This window comes from Echeneis naucrates, chromosome 7, assembly GCF_900963305.1.
Source record: "Echeneis naucrates chromosome 7, fEcheNa1.1, whole genome shotgun sequence".
NCBI classification, from domain to species: Eukaryota; Metazoa; Chordata; class Actinopteri; order Carangiformes; family Echeneidae; genus Echeneis; species Echeneis naucrates.
Genome location: NC_042517.1, coordinates 983,478 through 1,001,239, shown reverse-complemented (window position 1 = coordinate 1,001,239; position 17,762 = coordinate 983,478). Strand labels below are relative to the sequence as shown.

General features: G+C 45.8%; 2 protein-coding genes across 3 annotated transcripts; one reads left to right on the top strand and one right to left on the bottom strand.

Moving 5' to 3' along the window:
• Positions 1 to 1,514: 1,514 nt before the first annotated feature.
• Positions 1,515 to 4,644, bottom strand: LOC115045867 (ras-related protein Rab-7L1). 2 transcript variants are annotated; one of them, XM_029505803.1, is made up of 6 exons: positions 4,456 to 4,644; positions 4,142 to 4,326; positions 3,554 to 3,625; positions 3,299 to 3,480; positions 2,998 to 3,119; positions 1,520 to 2,861 (listed from the first exon to the last, which is right to left on the bottom strand). In XM_029505803.1, exons 2-6 carry the CDS (start codon positions 4,257 to 4,259, stop codon positions 2,744 to 2,746), a joined length of 612 nt encoding a protein of 203 aa, XP_029361663.1. In that variant the 5' UTR covers positions 4,260 to 4,326; positions 4,456 to 4,644; the 3' UTR covers positions 1,520 to 2,743. The 2 variants fall into 2 exon arrangements, with proteins under 2 accessions (XP_029361664.1, XP_029361663.1); XM_029505804.1 differs by lacking the exon at positions 4,456 to 4,644 and having other exon boundaries at positions 1,515 to 2,861; positions 4,142 to 4,321.
• A 1,740-nt stretch (positions 4,645 to 6,384) lies between these two features.
• On the top strand, positions 6,385 to 17,759 carry jph2 (junctophilin 2). The gene is made up of 6 exons (XM_029505782.1): positions 6,385 to 7,099; positions 8,788 to 9,601; positions 14,443 to 14,561; positions 15,837 to 16,759; positions 16,858 to 16,958; positions 17,154 to 17,759. Exons 1-5 carry the CDS (start codon positions 6,721 to 6,723, stop codon positions 16,936 to 16,938), a joined length of 2,316 nt encoding a protein of 771 aa, XP_029361642.1. The 5' UTR covers positions 6,385 to 6,720; the 3' UTR covers positions 16,939 to 16,958; positions 17,154 to 17,759.
• Positions 17,760 to 17,762: the final 3 nt, after the last annotated feature.

The following is a 17,762-nucleotide window of genomic DNA, read 5'->3' as shown; positions in this document are numbered from 1 at the left end:
AAAAAAAAGAATAAATGTGGAGCCACATTCAAGACATATCTTTTCTGAAAGATAGTTGAAGTTAAAATGGGGCCTAGGGTGGTATATAACATGCCGTTTTATTTTCTTATTGCTGTGTTTTCTTTAAAATCATAATGTAAAACCTGCAGACGTGGATCGGTCATAATTTGAAATAGCACGCAAGCAGACAACGTAGCTGTTAACGTGGTAATCTGCTGATGGATGTTAGAATGTTAATGAATATTAAAGACTTCGACACACACACTGTCAGATTGATGTCAGCGGCTCCTTATTTACTGAGAACAACAAACACCATTTTTGCCTTTTCAAGGCTTTTTTAAAGCGAAACAAAAGCTCCACCACCCGACACATGAAACAGGAAAAATCTGTGCTCCAATTTAATGAATCCATAAATAATCCAAACTGTTCAGGGCTGATTTTCTGACTATCTGAGCGTTGGAGTCACTGTGGATTAGTGATATAAGTGTAAGATCCAAGCGAAGGGGATGATAACACCTCCTTCATTTGTTCTTGGCTTCACTCATTTATTTATTGTCACTTCTGTCGTCACAGCGTTTCTCTGCTTCACTTCTTACTCTTTTTCCTTTAAATCTGGTTCTCCTGGTCTCCGCTGCTCTGTTATCCATTAAAATGAAATCAAGGACTCTGTCTTCAGTTCTTATTTCTGGTTTTACTCTCTTCTGTCTTTCAGTATTTTATCTTTTCTATTTTGAACTGTAAGTTGTTTCAGTTTTTTTTTCCTACTCATCGTTTTATCTTTATCACTATGTCTTTATCTTCTAACAGTCACATTGATTGATTGATCGGTCACAAGGGGCACATTATTCTCCACCCACAAAGAAAGGAAACAGTTGTCTTTAACACTCGTGTCTCATGTTGTACAACAAAGGTTTGATCTCCATGAGTCAGTGAGGAAATGACAGGATTAAAACTGATGCAGAGCCGTAAAACCGGTCGGCCTGCAGAAAATGAACACACCAGAATTTGACCTCATTTTTTAATTTCACTTTCATTGGGAGAATGAACCTTCAGTCACGTGACCTTCATCGGAGCACAGCTGCGGTTGACCCAGATAAAGGATAAAGCGTTTCCTGCAGGACTTCCTCGTTCTCCGAGTCACTGTCACTGAAAATATCAAGCGTGGGCTGTGATGTCTTTGTCTGCTTGTTTACGTTCTTCCACGGATAGTCGACGTGGAGAGCAGGAATACCTTCCTTCCTTGAGCCCCTTCCACCATCGAGGTGCTGACGTCTGGTCTCAAGGCCTCGCTGAGTTTTGACGTTAACTCTGCAAAATCAGTAAATACTTTCGTCAGCATGGATGACTGAGGATCCTTCACCTCCACCTGCAAGGCATCAGCTTCAGTAAAGGTCAGACTGAAGCACAGATGATATCATAAATTTATAAATTCACGTATTGAATTATTCGTCTACTGTGTTTAGTGTTTGAGTGCAGTTTGTTTAATAATCAGTTGTCTGTTGGTCCATCCAACAGGCAGGTGGCACCAAAGAAACACATCAACAGAGCAATTCAATAAACTGAAGAATGTGTTGTTTTTTATTGCTAAAACATTCAGTTCTACTTTCTGAACAGAATGTTTAAAAGCCTGGACTCCTTTAAGGAATCAGCCACTCAGCAGCTTGCATATTTCATATCTTATTTTGCCTTTATAAACTTATTTCAGCTCCTTTAAACACTCTGAGCTGGTGAGTGTTTGATGAATTAGTTTTTCTGTTGGCGAGGAAACGTGCTCTCTGTAAGAAGAATCAATGAATAGTGGATGAAGTGAAGACAGCGTGGTTGAGGAGGACGATGCTATCCGGACACAGGACGCAGTTTCAGAAGAGCTGGTGGGAGGCCGCCCACGCTGCACCGTTGGCTGGATGGAGCTGAAGCAGACGTCACGCGCTGATCATCCTCCATCAGAGCTGATCAGAGTTCAGGCTTTTCCTTTCCTGATCACAGAGGCTGAGGAAGAGCGATCAGGACACTGAACTTTCGAGCCCCCACACACCATTCTCGCTCCTCCTTCATGTAAACTACACCTGTTTTATATTTTTGTTGTATTTTAGGTACACTTTATTTTATTTCCTACTGTAGGGTTTCTTTTGTTGTATGTTATTCTTTTTATGAAGCCATGCACAGTTTGTCGCTGAGGCTGTACCTGCCCATCCACATGTGACACATCACAACCTGATCAGGCCACTCAGGGCCGCCACGAGGATCAGGCGCCATGACATCATCACTGTACAGTGACCTCAACAGCCGGTCAGACTGGCAAAAGGCCACAAAGTCAACATTCTGGATTTTAGTTGAATTTTTATTGATTGGACTGTTTATTTAAAATTTTTAAAGTGTTTCTGGTCTTTCTTTTATTTCTGTTTTATCATTTTCTGTGTGTAAATTGGACTGAATTTGCTAGATTAAACAGATGTCCACATCTCCTTCATGGTCACTGTTACGTCAGTATTAAAACAAAGTGAAAGACAACATTCTTTTTGCATCAGTTACGTCACGAAATTCTTCAGGAAGCCGTTTTGTTTCTGTGATATGAAAAACAAAAGAGCTGCAGGTACACAGCAAAGAACGGCCCGACAAAATGGCTGTCACGATGATGATGATGATGATGAGGTCCTGGGATCTTCTGGAGATGGACGGCAGCGGGGACAGAATCTGGGTTCAGGTTCTCCAGCGTCCGGTTTATTTGAAGAAGTGACTGTCTTCAGCAGCAGCTCCTGGCGGTGCTGTCAGAGTCCTGGTGAGGATGAACGGTGTCTTCAGGTCCAGGTTGGTCCAAATCCAGGCTGGACTTCACCATCAGGATCTCCTGGACCAGCCTCCTGAGACACAGCAGACAACCAACACCAGTAAATCCCCGATGGGAAGGAAGTTACGCCAATAAAGATCGGAACACCCAGAAAGACATCTGATTGTCTGGTTATGATCTAAATGTATTATTTATTTAACGCCCCCCACCTCATGGATTCTCCAACATTTCTGTTTTCTTTGACTGACGTCTCCATCCAGGTAACGAAGCCGTTGGCTCGACTGAAGCTGTCGATGTTTTCTGAGGACACGGCCCGCTCAGCGAGGTCGGCCTGAGCAGGGAGAGATCTGTCAGGTAAATTTAACACTGCAGCACAACGGGAAACAGTTCAGTTTAAAAAATATAACCAGAAAACTCAAGTTCAAACTGGTTCAACTTGGTCAAAGCCGATTCAAACCGGTTCAGAATGTGCTCAACACTCGAATATCATAATATATTTTTATGGACAACCTTGTTGGCCAGCAGGATGCAGGGGATGGAGGCTCCGTTGGGCAGCATGGCCTTGTTGTCCAGATCCTGTTTCCAGAGGCGACAGCTGAGGAAGCTGGACAAGCTGCCGACGTCGAACATCATCACGCAGCCCAGCGCGCCTTTATAATAGATCCTGGTCATGGATATGAAGCGCTCCTGGCCTGAGTGGAGGACACACAGTTCATCCCTCCATCCCTCCATCCACTTTTCCATTTTTTCCTTTACGTTGTGTACCTGCGACATCCCAAAGCTGCAGCCGGACCTTCTCCTTATCCGTCCACTGAAGAAGCTTCACGGAGAAATCCACTGAGCCGACCAAGGAGGTTCATTTGGGAACAGAGAGGAAGTGAGGAGGGAGAATATGAGAAGTGAGAAATTCAACAGAAGTCAAATATGATGAAATCCAAATACAACATTAACAGATAAACCAGGTTAAATGTCCCTCCTCCTCCCTTATATTGAAGTCTATGGGAAAATGTCCCTCCTCCTCCCTGATGGCTTTATGGTTTCAGTCTTCAACACAACATGATTTTTTTAACGATGCTCCATTTGGAGGGAAAGGGGAGGGGTTAGAGGGCGGGGCTACTGTGTGACTGACAGTAAAGTTAGATTTTACATTAGATTCAGATTAAATATATGGTGCCAAGCACCAAACTCAGAGTTCAGACAGGATCAGATTTCAGTCTCAGCATTAAATATCAGCCGTGTTTTAAATATTCCATGTACTGTGAAGCATCACTGTCTAACCACGTAATCTTTGCCACACAGAAAAGAACCAGACCTGGATCCTGAACAGCCACATTTTTCCTTCAGCTGTCGTACCTCCCACCGTCATCTTGTACATCTTGTTGAACTGTCCGTTGACATAACGATGCACGAAAGAGGATTTCCCAACATTCCCGTCTCCAATGATGAGTATTTTCAGCAGGTGCTCGGCCATCGTTTCTCCTTTGTTGGACTGCGACAGCTTAAATAGGCTCAAAGGTCGAAGCTCACAGTCAGGAAACCTGATTTACAAGGAAAGCATGAAAAACCACTTCCTGTGGCTGAATCTGAACACACCTGGACTTTACTTTCCCTCACGCTTCCTGTGCAGAGAACATTTCATTTAATGGATGCTGTGACTCTGCTCTGACCTTAAATGTCTTCATTTGAATCTCTAAAACCACAAACTGCCGAAATCTTCATGTTCACGTCTTTCTAGGACAAAACTCCTGAAAAATCTGAACAAAATCATATTCTCCCAACAGTTAGTCCACAAAGTGTCCTCCTGCCTGCCGACCTCAGACCTGTCAGTTACAAGTTTTGCTTTCTGAAAGGAAGTTGCCCAAAAGCTAAACATAGTTCAGCCACAGAAACCCCGCCCCCGGGCATCAGGAAGCTGTCAATCAGTCTGCAGACTTCGGCCGACCTTTGCTCGTCTTCAGACTTTCAGGGAATCAGAGATGGAGCATTCCAATCAACAAAATGAAACCTCCAAATCTGGTTTCGTCTGGTTCCAAGCCCACAGGTGGCATCACTGACTCAGTGTGGCTCATTCTTCCTCCTCCATCACAGCCTTCTGTCCATCTGCCCCCTTCAGCCTGACCAAACTTAGCCTCCAACCAGTTTGCCAATTAGGCCACCGTTACTGCTGACTCAGCTTCCTGAGGCTTCATGTGTATTTCTGGTTTGGTCCTTTTCCAGATATCAGTGTTATTACAGATCCTGTTTATCCAGAAATCCAAACAGGGTTTTTTTTCCTGCAGGCATTTTCAGTTGAACTCGAGGATGAGACCAAACCTGAACGTTTCAGAACAGAAAAGAATCGTTTATTTGTGAGTTCAATGAAAATATTACGCTCTAATCAAACAAACAGCAACAAGTAAATGAGCTGGAGCTGAGTTACTCACTGCGTCCTCCATGTTCCTGCAGGGAGAGGACGAGGACGGGGAGGGACGTCTCACCCACAGTCAAGATTAAAAAAATAATCAGGATCTTTACTGCCAATGCAAAAAACAAAACAAAACAATAACATCTTCTGACATATCGGAAATTTTAATGTCCATGAACAAACAGAAATTTACAAAATTACAGAGAAGTGAATCGTTCAAATAACCCTAAACTGCAAAATTACAAACATTACAAACTTTGACAGCTAAATAAAAACACAAAAACACAGAAAGCAGCAACAAGGTTGTGCATTAAATTGTTGCACGTAGTGATTTGTCAAAGGTCACATTCAGTCACACTGACCTGGGCTCTGCTGTTAAAGGTGACACACTGGAGGTTTGTCGTTTTAACGTGCTGTTTGTGTAAAATGGTCTTAATGTCAGCTCACTGATTCTCTCCCGTCAGTGTCTGCGTGACACCTTCAACATCAGCTGTTCAACACGATGACGAGCAGAAGGCTGATCGGAGACAAGAAGAAGAACGACCCGGTCAGAGGTCAGATCCTGTCGGTCAAATAAGTGTTTGCTCATTAATTGGATTTAAACTGCTGATCCGCTGATCAGTCCATCAATCAATCCATCAGTCAATGATGCTGATTGATAACATTCAAAGATCAGCAGCCTTTCCTTTTGGCCTCCAGTGATCTCCATGACCCCTGACACTCCTGTTGTGACCTTTTGGAAGGAAAATACTCAGAGTAGTTAAAAATAACTCGAGCAGCATTTGGATGTAATGAAAAAATTCCTTTTAGTTATTATGGACTATTCTTTGTATCAATGCAACTTAATATACTTTTATATTTTATTTTTTATTTAGTCATAAAATAAAATTTAGGGAAATTGAAATGTGATTCAGTTCCCAACATTTTCCAGCAGAGGGAGCAAAAGGAGTGAAACACAATAAAAACAAATGAAAGTTTTAAAGTGATGAGTTATGAGATCTGTTTCAATTCAGCTCCTGACTTTTGCGACACATTTTACTTCTATTAATGAGGGAATCTGTACTGTTGGTGAATAAAACACAGCATATTGCTGTCAGAAATTACAGATGTATTCCATTTAAAGGCATGAAACCTTTAACTGTCGTTTCACTGTCTGAAGGGACAGATGGAGAGACCAGAATCCTGAGTCCGGACTCTGGCAGGACTCCCCGCAGCTGAGGATTGGAGCGTATTTTTGGAAGTCTGTCTGTGGATTGGTCGCCTTGTTAGGTCTGCTGGAGTCCAGCAGCAGGACCGGCAGACTGAGCTGGGGGGCAGATCAGGGGGCGAGGGGCACCTGAAGAAGCCGAGAAGACCCCCCCGGCTTACCGACACACTCCCAGAAGAAATAAAGCTGCGCTCTGGAGCTTCATGGACCCGCTGAGAGACCTCCAGACCAGATCCGGCAGGACAGCCAGAGTCCAGGTCTGAGGGTCCGGCCCAGCTGCGGCTTCCTTCGGATCGGTGCGTCTTTGCGCGGCGGTGCGTCATGAGCGGCGGCCGCTTCGAGTTCGACGACGGAGGCGCTTACTGCGGGGGCTGGGAGGGGGGCAAAGCCCACGGGCATGGCATCTGCACCGGACCCAAAGGCCAGGGCGAGTTCTCCGGATCCTGGAACTACGGCTTCGAGGTGGTGGGGGTCTACACCTGGCCCAGCGGGAACACCTACGAGGGGTACTGGTCTCAGGGGAAGCGCCACGGCCTGGGAGTGGAGACCAAAGGACACTGGACTTACAGAGGAGAGTGGACCCACGGCTTCAAGGGCCGCTACGGGGTCCGGATCAGTGTCGGCAGCGGTGCCAAGTACGAAGGCACCTGGAATAACGGGCTTCAGGACGGATACGGAACAGAGACTTACGCTGATGGAGGTGAGGCTTCCATTCAGAGGAAAACTGATGAAGCATGAGCTGAATGTTTTTCTGACTGCATTCACATTTTCACTGTTTGTGGAGAAAAACACTCCTGAAAACGGATCATCGAGTGGATGTGTGATAAAACAGCAGCTGGATTCAAAATGCCACAAACTCTTCAAGTCACGTTTCTGCACTGAAAAATCTCACTTTTGTTTCCAAATATAGATTATTATTTTTACTGAACCACAGTTTGAGATGAAGCTTATTTAAACTTCTTTGGGCAGTTAAATCCATAAAGAAGGCAGAAAATATGTATTTCTATTAGACTGAAGGGAAAAGAGCTCGTTACACCAATGATGAGTCCAACACTCTGACATATGTATTTAAATAAAGTCACGACAGTCTTATCTAATAAATCAAACAGTCTGATGCATGTAGAACTTCTCTGGTATTGTCAGCAAGTATAAATTATATATTCTGACTGTGTCAGGTTGGAATTCAAGCTCCATTTTCATGAACTCAGAATGAACTTTAATAATTCAAATATTAGTGTGTAAAAAATATTCTTTTACTTAAATAAGCTTCTAAGTACTTTATGCTTTATTTAAAAAGTGCTGTGCATGAAAAAATGGTTTAAGCAGCATAATTTATGTTATGTTACCAGACATGATGAAAATCACGTCATGGCTGCTGCAGGTGAAGCTAATGTTAACATTCTTTTAGCATCTAAACACATTGTCACCATAAAACATGGCACTTTTACAAAAAAACACTTCCTTCTGAGAATCAATGAATAAAAGTAGCATCAAATAAAAAAAACACTAACGTAACTATAAAATAATCCCATTCTGGACGGAATATTCTTTGTTATTTTCAACCATTTAACAAGAGTCGGTAGCTAATCGGATAATAATCTTATCTCCCTGTGGCTTCGTGTGTTTTACTCTGTGGAGGAAACTTGAGAAGTTGGAGAAATAACATGACATTTCTAAAGCGGCGGCTTCCCTCCTGACTCATCAGCTTGAAGCCCAGTCCGGTGGAAGTTGGCACCAGAATAGCCCAGCAGCCCCCTGCTCTCCTGGCCTCACGGGCAGAGGTCTAGCCGGCACTATAATCCACACACATGTTAATTTTAGCACGAGGCCAAACCCCAAGTGGATTTGTCAGCGAGGCCATTAATGACACTAAAGATACCCAACACATTCAGGCAAAAAATAAAAGTTTGACTCGTCAGACAGCTGACAGACAGGCAGTGTGAAACGACTTGAGGTAAATGCTAACGTAACCACAGATACATGCTCATGTTCAACAGGAACACTGATTCTCTTCAGGAGATGGAGGATAAAAGAACTATTGAAGTCTTCTCAGCACCACGAATGTCTCCAACAAATTCCACCCCAATACATGAAATAGTTCCTCATCGAAGTCAGTGGAGCTCAGGAGTCCGTCGTGGGTTCACCAAAGTCAAAGTCAAGTAATATTTATCCTCTGAGGAGCTCTAATGTATGGGAGAATTTCCTGGCGATCCTTCCAGTGGTTGTTGAGATATTTCAGTCTGGAACAAATGACAGACATACTGATGCTGCCATCTATAGAGCGCCGCTGCGCCGCTAAAAACAGCCCGAGGCTTCATCTCTGCTGCATATAGAAAAGAATTCTGTGTAATTCGACATGTTCTTCTGTTCTTCTTCTGGTGTTTGCAGGAACTTTCCAGGGTCAGTTCACTGGCGGGATGCGGCACGGCTATGGCGTCCGTCAGAGCGTCCCCTATGGGATGGCCGCCGTTGTGCGGTCCCCTCTTCGTACATCCTTGACCTCCCTTCGCAGCGAACACAGTAACGGCACCGTCTTACACCAGGACATCCCCATCATCACCACCACCAACGCCTCAGGTGAGGAGACGCCCGTCGCCACCCCGAGCCAGCTGGGACCATCCCGCGGTGGCTTCGCCCTCACCCTCCAGGTGGACCCTGACGCGGTGAAGCACAAGAAGAAAGGTCTGTTATCCCGGAGCTCTCTGCTGGGCAAGCTGAAGAAGTCCGACTCGAGCACCTCGCTGGCCAGCCAGAAGAGCAAGATCAGCTTCCTGAGGACGGAATCAGCTCTCAGCTCCAACGCCAGCGACACCAACTCCACCATCAGCATGGACGAGAGCCTGGCCGGAGCCGAGGATTTCCCGCCCGTGGAGGCCGACATCGACGCCACCACCACAGAGGTTTACATGGGTGAGTGGAAGAACGACAAGCGGTCCGGATATGGAATAAGCGAACGGTCCAGCGGGCTGAAGTATGAGGGCGAGTGGTTGAACAACCAGAGACACGGCTACGGCTGCACCACTTTCGCCGAGGGCGGGAAAGAGGAAGGCAAGTACATGAACAACATGCTGGTGAAGGCCATGAAGAAGAGAGTGATCCAGCTGAAGGGAACCAAGATCAAGCATAAGGTGGAGAGAGCGGTGGAGGGAGCTCAGAGGGCGGCAGCCATCGCCAAGCAGAAGGCCGAGATCGCCGCTTCCAGGTAAGAAGAGTCACATCAGAGCTTCGTCACTGACCCTAATTGAACCTCTTCCTAACATTGTGTTTGTTCAGTCCAAACAAAGATGGCTCACCTGGCTCGTTACTTAGCTGTGTTCAGTCAGGGAACCTTTTTCAGAGACGTGCTCTGGTCTGAAGAATAAGGCCGCTGGTCCTCCGAGCTGTTGTTGGGTTTCTTCTTAAAGAAACTGGAGTTCACATCCTGAAAATGTGTTTGACTGATAGAGGCTCCTGTTGGATCCGACAGGTGGTCAACATGGAGGAGGAGTGACCTTTGACCTTTGTGTGTCTTTGTTTGCCATCTCTTGGTGCCTTGTCCGCAGAGGTCCTGATCTAGCAGAATGTGCTGTCAGGTTTTCTGGATCCGAGCTGAATCTGCTCTCAGGTTGGCCTCGACAGAAACGATTCGCCGTCGGGTTCGCTGTGAAGATGTGATCAGCGTTACAGGGCGTCCACAGTGTAATATTACAGGCCAATCATCATAAACTGTTGGGGGGGTTCGTGTCCCTCACAGCTTCCGAATTTATGTCATCTTTATCGATAAATAAACTCACTCTTTAACAGGATAGTTAGCTCTTATAAGCAAACAACAAACATGTAATAAATGAATAAATAATCACACTGTGTGTTTCCCAACTACATCAGAGTTCTACACATTTTTTATTCTGTTATTAACATGTTTATAAGTTGCTTAAAAATGTTTGATAGCGGAAAACACGTACAAAAAAACTGATAATTATCATTTTATCTGTTTCAGTGGAAGGTTTTACATTAAAGTCTCTGAATGAAGTCCTCAAACAATCAGTATCTCATCCACCTTCAGTTTGTCTTTGACCATAGAAGGAGCTGCCGTTTGTGTCCTCAGACGTCTCAGCACCTGAAATAAGCTCAGTGTTTACAGCTGATGAACCACAGACTCCAAACACACTCAAATCTAAATACTGAGCCGTGAGGAGAAGCAGCGTGTCGGGGAAATCAACTTTAACGCAGCAAATCCATCAGCGCCGGGATGTCCCATTTATGTCGGACGGTCCTCAAACACCTCGGTGGCCTTTACAGACCGAACATACAGAGAATCCAGTCCAGTGAATCTGGACTCACTGAATGGCTTGGGTTCGCGTTAGCCTTCCCATTTTAGCCTCAGTATCAGAAAAATGAATCACATTTAACAGCAGAAAATAAATGATCATCTGTTGAGAGTTCACAGAGCCGACAGCCGGTTTCCTGGTGTGGACTCATGTTACATGAATTAAATTTAGAGGGAAGTGAGGAAGGTAATTCTATTTTAACTAAACTAGTTTTTATTTTGACTTCTACGGTGCAAACCCATAAATACATCTCTGCAGGAAGACCAGAATGCAACAGAGCACGTTTCCTCGTGTGCTGCACATAAATACAGTTCTGATTTCAAACTTTTATTTGAAATTTGGATTTTATGGACTTTTATTCGTACTTGTGTGTCAGAACATGGTTGTATCGGTGTTTTCACTGAGGGGACAGATCTGAATCGTAAGGAGAGGACCAAACCAAACTAACTTGCGGTGGAGAAGTGACACATCTGTTCCTGGCAGCTCATTCCTCCCTCTGTGATCCTTTGGCAGAGAAGCGCAGGGTTAAAAATACCCGTCCAACCTCTGGACTGAATGGGGGTCCAGACGGGGCCCCTGCAGGTCCAGTCAGCTTTGGGCTCGCCGGCGTTCGGACGCTCTGTGGACATTGTTCTGCTTCATGAGCCGGCATCAGGAGGCGTCTGGAGGAGGACCGGTGTGGCGGGACGGGGTGTAAATGACGCACACTCGGGGGCCCAGTGGTCGCTGAGGAGCCCTGACTAAATATGGACACGCTCACTCCTGCTGTATCACAATCGCAGGGGAATGCAACAGCTGATTATCCCCCTCCCCCTGCGTTCAGACCGCCTGCCTCGTCACACACTCTTCTTATCCTCACTCTTCTGTTTGTCTACATGTCCAATCCAGACTTTTAGTCTGCTCACTCTTTTCTAGTTTCAGCAGATCACAACTTGTTCCCGACTTGGTCTCGTCACCTACTGTAAGCTTCAGCTGCAGTCAGAGATCACAGATCTCGGTCCACCTTGCGTCAGCAGCGGTGTCAGATGTTTCCACGGATATAAATATGACACAGCTCATAAGCGAGTGTGGCTGGTATAAAGAGTATAAATGCACCACACCTAGCTTTAGTTGTGCAGCTTGGATTACACACTGTCCTGCTGAGACGAGCACTTTGTGCCCGTCCTAACATTTGTAAACAAAGTTCAGCTCACGCTGTGTGTGTCTGTGTTGAAAAGGTCATGATCTCTGCTGCTCTTTGTGTGACCTCCTCCCAACGTGGTAATAACGACATTTCAATTAGCACTTCATGAACGCGTGTTTTGGCAAAGTGATATAATTTCAGGCTGAAACATTTAGTCGTCTTTTTATAGAAACTAAATCGCTCTCCCACACTCCCAGAGTCCAACAGGACCCTCCACAGAGATCCAGCAGCACATGCCAGGATGACAGAATATCTCTGACAGAAAACAGTCGTATGTTTGAAGTGAGCAGCACAGACTTCGCACAGATTTACGGTGTGGTTGTTCTGTGAGGTCACGGCTGCGGGTGTTGAGGACACAGCTGAGTGTCTCTCTGCAGCCGATGCCTCATGAATCCTCGGACTGTACGCAGCGTCTCCTTAAAAGCGTAAAGGGTATTTAGGTCATGGTGTCAAATGTCATGTTTGGTTGCAAAGAAGGACTCGGAGAGCAACACAAACTGCTGCAGATTTACAACTTCAGCAGACAAACTGATAACTATCTAAACTGAACGGTTTGTTGTTTTAAAAGTGTCGCACAACACGAGGATGTTTTTTTTATAAATGGATCACATGTGAAAGGAGGCGCTCAGTCACAAACCATCCAGGACTCCTTCAGTAACATTAACCGACTGGTTCATGATCGGTACTGTTGGTCCATGCTGGGTCGGGGGGGCAGGGTTCACCTGGACCGCTGTGGACTGTGGGAAAGAGGGATTCAAACCTGGAACCTTCTTGCAGTGCACCACTACTGATTTAACCCAACAGTTAAGTTCATGAGCGTTTCAGTCTCAGTTGTGTTATAATGAACTGGTGACAGTTTATTTATCCTTCATATTAAAGTTAATGATGTTACATTTTGGGGACCAAAGTTTTATTTCTTCTGTTTAACTGTAGCTGATGATGATGTCACTGTTAGCATCTGGAGCCACGTCCAGTCAGCGAGCAGCTCTTAGCCCTCTTTGGGACCATCTGGCTGGGTCTGGTTATTGGGGGGTTAAATGTGTGTTTTCCTCGTACAGGGTGTGTGTGGTGGTGGGGGGGGGGGGGGGTGATGATCGGCTCTCCTCAGGTCTGAGGTTTCTGCACATTTATGGTGCTGAGACACTGAAGCTGCTACTGTTGATGTTTCACTGCTGCTTCCCTCCATGTTGGATAAGACCAAATACATCAGGTCCAGGATCAGGATCAGGTCCAGGATCAGGTCCAGGATCAGGTTCAGGTCCAGGATCAGGTCCAGGATCAGGTCCAGGATCAGGATCAGGTCCAGGATCAGGTCCAGGATCAGGTCCAGAATCAGAATCAGAATCAGGTCCAGGATCAGGATCAGGATCAGGATCAGGATCAGGATCAGGATCAGAATCAGGATCAGCATCAGGATCAGGATCAGGTTCAGGATTAGGATCAGGATCAGGTCGAGGATCAGGATCAGAATCAGGATCAGCATCAGGATCAGGATCAGGTTCGGGATTAGGATCAGGATCAGGTCCAGGATCAGGATCAGGATCGGGATCAGAATCAGGATCAGCATCAGGATCAGGATCAGGTTCAGGATTAGGATCAGGATCAGGATCAGGATCGGGATCAGAATCAGGATCAGAATCACACATGGAGTTTGTTTTGGTTCCAAAACAGCGGAGTTGTGGTTTGATGGTTCAGGATTTACAGGCTGAAGAGGACAAATGTGTGAATGTTGGCTCAGATATCGAACCAAAAGCTCGATGTTTTCAGTGTAACTGTCTGTCTGAGGTGGAGAGAACAGGGTACCTGGAAAAGGACACCGCCCACCTGTCTCCACCTGTCCACAGTCAGTGGACAGAGTCTTTAATTGTTCCAGTGGGAAGCAGCGTCCCCTCCGAGTCTTCAGGCAGACCGGCAGGTTATTTCCGGCTCAGTGTAAAGTTACAGTATGTTAAGTATCTACAGAGTAATCACAATCAGTAACTCTGCCGTTAATGTGGGACGAACAGCAGTGTCCCCACAGGATGAACCCCTCTGACTTCATCCACTGATGTTTCCTCTGTTGCCAGGAGGGGTGGACTTTTTTTCTGGGCCGGGGGACTTTTGGTAAAATGCTCACCTGAGGATGAACCGTGACTGTAAAAGTGCTGAAGCACTCGTTTACGATTCAGTGGATATTATGGAAATGATGAAAATTACAGGAATTTTTGGTTTGGAGTGCAATATTTAGTTCTGTGACTTGTTCTTCAGGCACACAAGCAGAAAATTCTAATCTCATTATATGATGTACTGATATTAACTCAAGAGTAACTTAATGTGGGAGACACAATTTAGAAAACACGCTGTAAAACATATATGGGACTAAATAATATTTCATAATGTTAGCCCTGCTGCTTTCAGTGTTTGTGCTCAGCTAAATATCTTTGCCTTTATTGATATCAGACCAAACCATCCTCTCATTCACGCTGATGAATGTCAAACTGCTCAAAGGCCCTTAAAATCTCTTGAGAACAAACAGTGAGAGGGAAATAAATGCTGCGTTGTGCTCCTCTGCAGGACGACCCATGCCAAAGCCAAAGCAGACGGTGCCGCTAATGCAGCTCAGGCCTCCAACAGCGAATCCAGCATCGCCAGACTGGTGGCCAAAGAGCTTTCCCCGTCCTTCTACCAGCCAGGTGAGTGGACAGGAACCTGTTTTAACCTAAAACACCCTTCAGTTTCCATTTTTTGTTCCACTAGAAGTGAAGAACACAACAGCAGCAATTGAACAGCACATTTATTCATTTTATTTACTTCATGACAATTACAAAGCACTCAGACTCCAGCCGAGGCTCACCACAGCTGAATGGCTAAAAAAGTCTGCCAACACACACCGACACAGTCACACAAAAGCACGGCAGCCATTTTGGAGCCTCTTGCAGTTCAGTCCCGTTTCCTGGTGAGTTGACGTCGATCAGTCTGCTTCCTGAGAGGCTGCCTGGCCTCGAATTCTTCCACTGAGGAGATAATAACACAGACAGAGCGTCAGCGTTTCCACCTCACAGTTACAGTAAACCATCAGGAGGAGATGTCATTTTCTTAAATTCAAAAGATGTCTTGAAAAGCCTGATATTCTTTTTAATCATCATGAGATTAAAAACGCTTTAAAGAACTCACACATACATGAACGTATGTGGACAGGTATCTGGATTTAATCTGAAATAATCTGTCCGGCTGCCAGAATGCACAGCACAGCTACAAATGTGTATTAATCCACAGTAACTTTACCATCCATCTGTTATGGATCTTATTTAGGAAAAAATAATCAGATTAATGCCGGAGCTGAGTGACATTTATTATCAGAATCTAAAGTACTCTATTATAACACCTGATTATCAATTTCTACAAAGTTTTTTTTCAGATTTTGGTCACTCGTATCTACAGCAATGTCCAATTAATACTATTATTTTGTAAACATATTAGAATTAAAGTATTTGGAAACTACATCTGCCAGAATGAGAAAATGGGCTGTCATGTGACCAGAAGAGAGCTGCGGCACCTCTTTGCTGTTTTTAGCCTGTTAGCAACAACTTAGCATGTGTGCAAAAAAAGAAAGGAGGAAAAGGAGCTTAGTTAAATAATAAAATAAAATAAGATACAAATATAGAGCCGGTGGGGTCAGGACACCAGGCAGACAGGCAGGTAACACGGACAGGTGAGTCCAGATCCACGATCCTTCTGTGAGAAGGCCACAGTCAAAAAGTACACTGAGATCAGCAGAGGAGGAAAAATAAAACACCTGTTTGAGTGCTGTGTCCTCTTTTGATTGTGATTCATTTGAAAGCAGCCAGTGAAGAGAAAGTGTGGGGTAAAATGTCCTCTTGTGGTTGTTCCCTCCTGTAAATTGTCTTCTTTTATAAATAACACATTTTTACAGATGAATGTGTGACACTCTGCCCGGTCCGATTCAGGTCCGGAGTATCTGAAGAAGAGAGCTCTGCAGGAAGTCGTGGATGGCAGCGAAAACACAGACCCCGTCATGCACGAGTCCCTTCTGGCCGAGGAGGAGCCGGTGCCCACCCCGCCTGAAAGCCCCTTCATGAATGAACTGGACAGCCTGATGCCCAGCTCCTCCCCGGGCCGCACCCCCTCCCCCAGCCCCGGCATCATCATGAAGGAGGACCCCAGCCTTCTTGGCCCCGGAGGCTGGAACGAAGACAAACCCAACAGAGGTGGAGGCAGTAAGGGCAGCAGTAAACCCAACAGCAGGCCCAGCAGCCGGCCCACCACCCCCCCTGCTCCCACCTCAACAAACCCCGAAGGAGGAGGGGGCCCTAGCAGCCGTGGCCCCTCGCGGACGCCCAGCCGCCAGAGCAATAAGAATGGGCAGGGGTCCGATCTGGAGATCAAGCCCCTGCAGAAGTACGACTCTGAGGCCAAAGCTCCAGATGTCACTCCTGCCACCGCCGCCGCCGTCCCCATCCCCCCCGTAAGGAAGAGCCTCATCTCTCGAGGTGAAGATACAACACGTCCGACCTCCAAAGGGCCCAAGGCCACCACCCCTGAACCCAGACCGGCAGAGCTCAAACCTGAAACAGCTCCGTCAGCCCACCAACGAGTTCCTGTCGTCCTGGAGACCAAGGTGGAGTCCAGGGAGGCGAGCAGGCCGTCCAGCAAAGCAGAAACAAAACCAGCACCAAAACGGCAACCGAGCCCGGCTCCGTCCCCGAAACCTGCACCCAAACTAGAACCTAAACCCGTTCCAAAGCCAGCGGAAGTCAAAGTCATCGCTGCCAAACCAGCCCCGAAGGTGGAGCCCAAAGCAGAGGCCCGACCGAAGGCCGAGGCGTTGAGCCCAAATAAATTGGTGTCCGCCGAGTCTCTGGAGCAGGAGGTGGGGCGGTGAACACATCATGTCTGTCAGAAATAGAAAGAGAAGAACATGAATTCCCTGTTTTCAGCCCACACGTGTATTTCTGTTCTATTTTAAAGGGCCCGAACACCATCATGATCTGCATGGTCATCCTGCTCAACATCGGCCTGGCCATCCTCTTCGTACACATTTTGTCATGAGACGTCTTCCCCAACCTCAGGTAAACAAATCAGTCTGCAAAATCCAAACCTCCAGTTTACGGTTCCTGACCCTCGGAATAGTTTGTGGCTGCGTGCTGTTTTCATTAGTTGTTGATTCTCCATCAGATGGAATATTTGTTTTTAAATTATTTTCACTGAAGCAGCAGTCTGGTTCATTCGGTCCAATTTAAAATCAAACTGTGGGTTTGCTGCAGGTCACCAGCAGCGTTGGACAGAGATGGAGTCCGTCCTCCTCAGTTAGGAGCCCCACACTCCTGAGGATGAGGATGGGGCCTCATGCAGACGCCACATCTCATCTAAAGGTTTTTGTTGGTGTGACTGTGAGACTGTCAGACTCTTCTCCGACCAGCTCAGAGAAGCTGAAGGACATTGAACTGATTCAGTGCATCCGAATGTGATGCTGTTTGTATGTAAGTGTGGAGGTGGTGGGGGGGCGGAGGGCGGACGGGGGGCTGGATGATAGAGATGATAGAGTACGTCAATGTGTCAACATTTTTCAAACTCAATCCGGCATAGTTTGTGTTGTCACAAGATGTTGATCACAAAAACTTAATATTCTCTCTGTGACACCTTAAACCGGATTGTTTAGACGTGTGAAGGATGAGGGAGTGAAAACTGTTAATATCATAGTTTTAATCATCTGGAATGTCCAAATTCTTGATCAGGAAAAGCTGAAAACGATGAATGAAACGTCCGATCAACTTTAAAATCAGGTTGTTGATGTTTTCATTTCGCTGCTCGTAGTCAGATTTGTCTTTTTCATCCTGCATAAAAAAAAAAAATCAACCAAAAAAAGAAACCTG

What these genes read in the sequence shown, in the direction of transcription:
- jph2 (XM_029505782.1), top strand. Translation starts at nt 6,721, where the DNA reads ATGAGCGGCGGCCGCTTCGAGTTCGACGACGGAGGCGCTTACTGCGGG. An exon ending in GCCGAGATCGCCGCTTCCAG is followed by an intron (nt 9,602 to 14,442) that starts GTAAGAAGAGTC and finishes GCTCCTCTGCAG; the next exon opens with GACGACCCATGCCAAAGCCA. An exon ending in CCGAGTCTCTGGAGCAGGAG is followed by an intron (nt 16,760 to 16,857) that starts GTGGGGCGGTGA and finishes TCTATTTTAAAG; the next exon opens with GGCCCGAACACCATCATGAT.
- LOC115045867 (XM_029505803.1), bottom strand. Translation starts at nt 4,259, where the DNA reads ATGGCCGAGCACCTGCTGAAAATACTCATCATTGGAGACGGGAATGTT. An exon ending in GTACAAGATGACGGTGGGAG is followed by an intron (nt 3,626 to 4,141) that starts GTACGACAGCTG and finishes TGGTCGGCTCAG; the next exon opens with TGGATTTCTCCGTGAAGCTT. An exon ending in GCATCCTGCTGGCCAACAAG is followed by an intron (nt 3,120 to 3,298) that starts GTTGTCCATAAA and finishes CTCCCTGCTCAG; the next exon opens with GCCGACCTCGCTGAGCGGGC.